This window comes from Triticum dicoccoides, chromosome 6B (genome assembly GCF_002162155.2).
Source record: "Triticum dicoccoides isolate Atlit2015 ecotype Zavitan chromosome 6B, WEW_v2.0, whole genome shotgun sequence".
Lineage (NCBI taxonomy): Eukaryota > Viridiplantae > Streptophyta > Magnoliopsida > Poales > Poaceae > Triticum > Triticum dicoccoides.
This window is the reverse complement of record NC_041391.1, coordinates 415,752,333-415,758,211: the sequence shown is the minus strand read 5'-3', so window position 1 is coordinate 415,758,211 and position 5,879 is coordinate 415,752,333. Positions and strand designations below refer to the sequence as shown.

General features: G+C 51.1%; 1 protein-coding gene across 1 annotated transcript; it reads right to left on the bottom strand.

Moving 5' to 3' along the window:
* Window positions 1-1,735: 1,735 nt before the first annotated feature.
* On the bottom strand, window positions 1,736-4,145 carry LOC119321903 (plant intracellular Ras-group-related LRR protein 2-like). Its single transcript, XM_037595417.1, has 3 exons — window positions 3,412-4,145; window positions 2,913-3,079; window positions 1,736-2,834 (listed from the first exon to the last, which is right to left on the bottom strand). The coding sequence occupies exons 1-3, from the start codon at window positions 4,096-4,098 to the stop codon at window positions 2,201-2,203; spliced, it is 1,488 nt and encodes a 495-aa protein (XP_037451314.1). The 5' UTR covers window positions 4,099-4,145; the 3' UTR covers window positions 1,736-2,200.
* Between the last annotated feature and the right edge of the window lie 1,734 nt (window positions 4,146-5,879).

Here is a 5,879-nt window from a genome sequence, read left to right as displayed (position 1 = left end):
AACGACCGTAGGAAGTATGAAGCGGCGAGGGCAGCTGTGGCTCAGATGCAGTCGGAGGAGGCGGCCCGGATGCAGTCGTAGCAGGCAACCCGGATGCAGGAGGAGCAGGACGCATTCCGCCTGCTTGGAGCAGGCGCCGAGCTAGTGATCCGAGGCCATCCGTCACGCTCGGACATTGATTTGATTTTGCCATGTCCGGTCTATTGAACTATGATTTGCTTTGTTTTGAACTTTGGCATTCAGACAGTTTGTATCGTATGATCGATGTGCATGGATTTGAGGATCAGAATTTGTGGTATGTGGGTGTGCGATGCAACATTTGAGGGGTGTCCGGTCAGTGCCCGCGGACGCGTCCGTATGCGTCCGCGAGCATTTGAGGGGCCGGATTTGCCAAGTTCGGCTGTAGATGCTCTAAGAGGACCATGTTCCACTAGTAAGAACTAGTATCTAGGAAGATAGGGATGTAACTAGCACGAACAGAAGTAAGGACTTTATCGGGTAGAATGATACAAGCCATACCAAGAGATACCCATTGCCGTTGCGAGCAGATCCGGGCTCCCCGTCAACAAACTCGCCCAACACTCGTCGAGTATTCCACTCCGATGAGTTTATCCCAAGTAGCGCCATGAAGGACGAAAATAGGAACTAAACTATAGAGGAAACCAGGGAGGGGACCCTCACCTGCTACATAGCCGACGGAAGCCAGGGTAGAGGGGAGGGCCAAGGGGCGACAAATAATAGAGAGAACTTGGGAGCGGGGGTGGAGAGAACAAGATGTGGTAAATTGTCCATCCTGCTTGCTAGATAGCAGGATACTAAAACCAACAAAGGCCAAAGTAAGGGATGATTACTTGGTGTCCATGTCAGGCCCGATCAAGCCCAAGCGTAACAAGTCGACCGCCTGGCACTTGCAAGGTTATAAATAATTTTTTTGAAGGACCAGCTAAGGCTGGTGTTTCATTGATTTAAGTAGGGAGCAGTTGACAAAAGGTGACAAGGCGAGGATCCGAAGATCAAGGAAAGAAAGAAGAAGAGTGAAGAAAAACAAAGTGCCCTAGGATGAGTGAGCTGACATTTTTAGATATCGTTTTTGTAAGTTTTGGCATGCTGACCTTTTTAATCAAATTTATGTTTTGATCAATGTATCTATGTTTTTATGATTACGATAATGTTTTGATTAGTATCTCTATGGCTAAGTTTATTGACCATGACAATGCACGTGTATTTAGCTAGTTCAGTTAATACTTGAGTTACTCCCGTCTTTGGAGTTGCTATTTCGGCAACCACATGATGTGCGCGCACACGCTGTATATCCCTGAAACTGCATCTTTGTGTTTTGTAGTCACTTTGTTCCTTTTTACTATTAGATTTGCCTGAAATCAAAATTTACAATGTTTAACCAAATTTATGTTAAAATATACCAACATTTACAATACCCAATAAATATAATACAAAAATATCCATGATGGATCTATATGATATTGATGTTGTATTGTGAATGTTAATAAGTTTTCGTACACACTTGATCAAACTTTGGATTAACTCCAAACAAACCTAATACGCGGAGTAAAAAGAAAAAAAAAGAAGAAACATATAAACTATGACCATTATCAATAAAGATGCAAAGAGTGGTTACTGTTTAGTGTTACTTGAAAAATATCAAGTGTCGCACTTGGGGAAGTAGCATAAACGAGGGACGAAGGGAGTTTGGAGCTGACATAAGTCGAGATTTTCAGAGACAAAGCAAAAGTTACAATCCCGTGTCAGAGAATCAATAACGTCAAACAAGAGAAAGATCTAAAGTCGATCAGTGTTGAGTCGAGGGCACCCTGCTTAGACAGGTAATCACTGTTGCTACGATACCAAACGAACCTGTTATTTCTACAACAGCGTGCCCTCTCTGTCAACACCTAACTATGCTACTGCAAAGTTCCATTATTGAACAATGCAACGTGGCAACTGAAACTAGCAAAGGGACGATGGTCCACTAAGCAAAAACAACATAAAAAGAAGATTAGGAAAGGGAAGAAGAAGAAGAAAAAAAAATGCTCGCATGCATGGTTATCGCCGGTTGTCCCATTCTACTCCTACCAGGCAGGCGAGTATTCAGCAATGATTACGTGCAGCGATACGCGTATATACATCGATCGATCGATCGAGCACCGAGACGAGGAGGTGTTGGCTGGCCCTTGCTCACAGGTCACAGCTCCTGCTCGAGGAACTTGTCGTCCTCGGCCGCCTTCTCCGGTCCGGTGACGTCCGAAACCCATGTGCTCAGAGACGACACGCTCCGGGACAGCCACGCAATTGGCGACGATGCCTTGGGGCTCTCAGCGGCCACGGCTGCGCTCTTCCGCCGCTCCTCCTCGGCCTGCAGCCTCTTGTCCATGTACTCCCTCACCGCTCCGACGCCCTTGGCCACCACCTCCATGGGCGGCACCACTAGCGGGTTCTGGTCCAGGCAGAGCCGCTCCAGCCGCTCCAGTCTTCCGAAGCAGTCCGGCAGCGCGTGTATCTGGTTGTTGCTGAGGTCGAGCTCGCGAAGGCCGACCAGGTCGCCGAACGACGCCGGCAGGTCCCGCATGTCGCTGAAGTTGCTGCTCAGGTTGAGCGACTCAAGCGCCACCAGTTTGCCGAAGGAGGAGGGCAGGCCGCGGAGCTCGTTGAAGTGCACATCCAGGATTCGCAGGGACCGCATCTCGCAGATGGAGGACGGTAGCGAGCGCAGCTTGTTGAGGTGCACCCAGAGCTTCTGCAGGTTCACCAGCTCGTAGCCGATGCCCGTCGGGAGGTACGCCAGAACGTTGCAGCTGGCGTCCAGCTCGACCAGTGACCTGGAGTCCCGACTCAGACGATCAGCAAGCAAGCAATGGACCTCGCGGATTCATGGGGGGCTATGGCTGGTTGGTTACCTGCATCTTGAGATGCTGTCGGGCAGAGATCTGAGCTTGTTGCCGGAGACGTCGAGCACCTTCAGGTTGGAGAGAAGCCCGATGGAATCCGGGAGGGAGACCAAGACGTTGGAAGCGAGCCGGAGTTGTTCCAGATGTTGAAGCCCGCCTATGGCATCGGGGACAGCCTGCAATCTCCATCCAAAACCACCGGTAAAGAAGAGTGCCGAGCAGAGTGGTGCGTGTATGTGCAACCAAGCAAATTAACCTTTTGGGAAACAAAATTTGCAACTCCAAGTAAAGTATATATGATCTGCAATGGATCACGGAGGGAAATCCATTTTCCTTCTTACACGTAGAGCCTCAAAATCAACCTAACGCTCGAAGGCCCGATCGCCGAATTTTACGGATCGGACGAACGATCCCAATCTCCCATCGATCGCATGTCTAAATGGTACTACGATGAATGAAAGCACGGGGAGAGACGGAGCAATGCATGGCGGCGTCAGCGAATCCTGACCTGGAGCTGGTTGCGCGAGACGTCGAGCACGAGCAGGCCGCGGATCCGGCCCAAGGGCTCAGGCAGGTGGAGCAGCTGGCGGTCGGCGAGGCGCACCTGCTCCACCACTCTCCCTTCCTCCGCCTGCTTGAGCAGCCTCACCACCTCCTCGTCCACACCGCCGGATCCCTCGTCCTCCCTTCTCTTGCCGCCCCCTTCCGCCACGTCCCTCCCGTGCATCGCCATCCGGTACACCCGCTCCAGCTTCTCCTCCGCCTCCCGCAGCAGGACACCGTAAGCCTCGTGCTCCTCATCTAACCGGACCACCTCCTGGCTCTCCACCACCTTCTCTTCGATATCCAATCCGACGAGGTTTCCGTGGGAGTGCGAGAGGAGGAAGGCGCGGGCGGAGTCGACCAGCTCGTGATCGCGGCGGGGGCCGAGGTGGCGGAGCGCGTCGCGTGCGCAGGTGATGTCGGCGACTGCGCGCGTCAAGGAGCGGAGGACGGACGGGTGGCGGAGGCCAGGCATGCGCTCGACGAGCTCAAACTCCGCCGGGCCCGACGGGGCGCGCGGGGACGGGGACGGCGGCGGCGGCGGCTGCTCGAGGTCGTGCGGGGATGAGAGCCTCGGGGAACCCGTCATGATCGACGGGAGGCGGGAGAGCACATAGGAGAGGATCGGGTGCGAGTTCGGCGACGGATCCATGGCGACGGCGGAATGACTGTTCCGGCTTCAAGCTGAGGGGATCGCGGGAAGAGAGGAAGATGAAGATAGCGACAGGATCCCCAAAGGATTCCGGTATTTATATGTGGCGGGGGAGTTGTGTGGGCTGACTGTTCAACGCATGCGTGTCCTCGCCGTTGGACCGACTATCAAGGGTCCCGGATGGAGCGCCACTTGAAATCGCATGCCGCTTTCTCATGTAGTCATCGAGTTAAGTTGGTTTTCTTTGCAAAAATTTTGAATCCTCTTTGTCAAGATTCATTTCATATTTGATCATCACAAACTATAATGTCGAAAGTTGTTCAATATCCCCATTCAATTGCTCAGAAAATATTACTTCCGTCCAAAACTAGTTGATGCCCAAACAGATTTATCTACTGTAGTTTATCAGTCGCGATTAAAAAAAAGAGTGGAATAACTAAACTAGTCTAGTCCTCGCAAAAAAAAAACTAAACTAGTCTAGTCCACACTTCCTAGTATGGTCCACATGTGATAATTTGAACGGTGGGCATTGCTGCTTCTATTCTTGGGAGGGGAAAAGGAGGATCGCCGCTGCTTGTGATCCACAAGGCCCGCGCAGATAAGTACGTGAAGATGATTTCTCCGTGCATCGAAGCACAATGCATGCGACAAAGACGGGCAGCGCCAAGCTCCCACAGTTTCGACCTCCCTCGAGGCGGTTCCAGAATTTTCACTTTCAACCAAGTAATAAAACAGAAATATAGGAGGATCAAGCTGGATCGAAAAACATCCGAGAAACGTTTCCGCACATCGATGGATTATCTAGACAAGCGGACACTGCAGGAATTCTGCCATGTGGTACACCCTAAACAACAATCCTGCCATGCACATGAGAAATACTCTCTCTTTTTTGCTAAAAGGCCTAAGAATAACAAGCTCTTACAAGTACATCCTTACATAAAAAAATACATTTAAAATCTTCCATCGATGATGCATCGTGAGCATAACTCGATGCCGCCTTGGCTTTTGCCTTGGCGGAGCAAACTTTTTAAACTTAGAAGTTTGTAGAAGTAGCTGCCAGGAAGTCGTCAATGCAAACCATGAGACGCCAGCGGCCGCGATCTATGAAGCAAATCGCTGCATCGAAGAAAAGCATCGATAAGGGTCCATAGAAACTTCAAATATCATGAAAGCCGACCGAATCCAGATGGATCCCGGAAGAACGGCCCGAGATACAACTCCATACGTCCTTCACCGGTGAAAAACATACCAATGGGACGGGGAGATCATTATTCTTACCCTGTAGCAATGCCGCCGCTTCGTCGCCCCAAACCAAACACAATGACTCTCTAAAGAAAACCTAAAAAAGGACCCGTGTCGATGTACGACAAGTCCAGGTCTGATGTTGACCTCGCTGCCGTTTAGACTGTGCACCAACGCCTTTGTATCCGATGATCCGGCCAGGCCAGGCCACTGGTGAAGACCTCTTTGTTGGATCCCTCTTGTCGTCGTTGTCTTCACCAACGTCAATATCGCGCACTGCCTGTTGAAGGCCACCACTCGACACCAATTTCCTTCGACATCCCACATCAACCCTCCAACGCCTGCAAAGCAACCCCCCGATCCGGACCTCCCCTCCGTAGGCGGTGCCGCACGGGATTTGTTGGCAACGTGCCCTACCGGCAACAAGAGGGGTAGATGACACGCGTGACGGCTAGGGTTACTCCTTCACCTACGATGTGGCTATTCTACCAGGAAAAGCGCTTCGCTCCCACATGAGAAATACTCAATGCGTGGCCCTA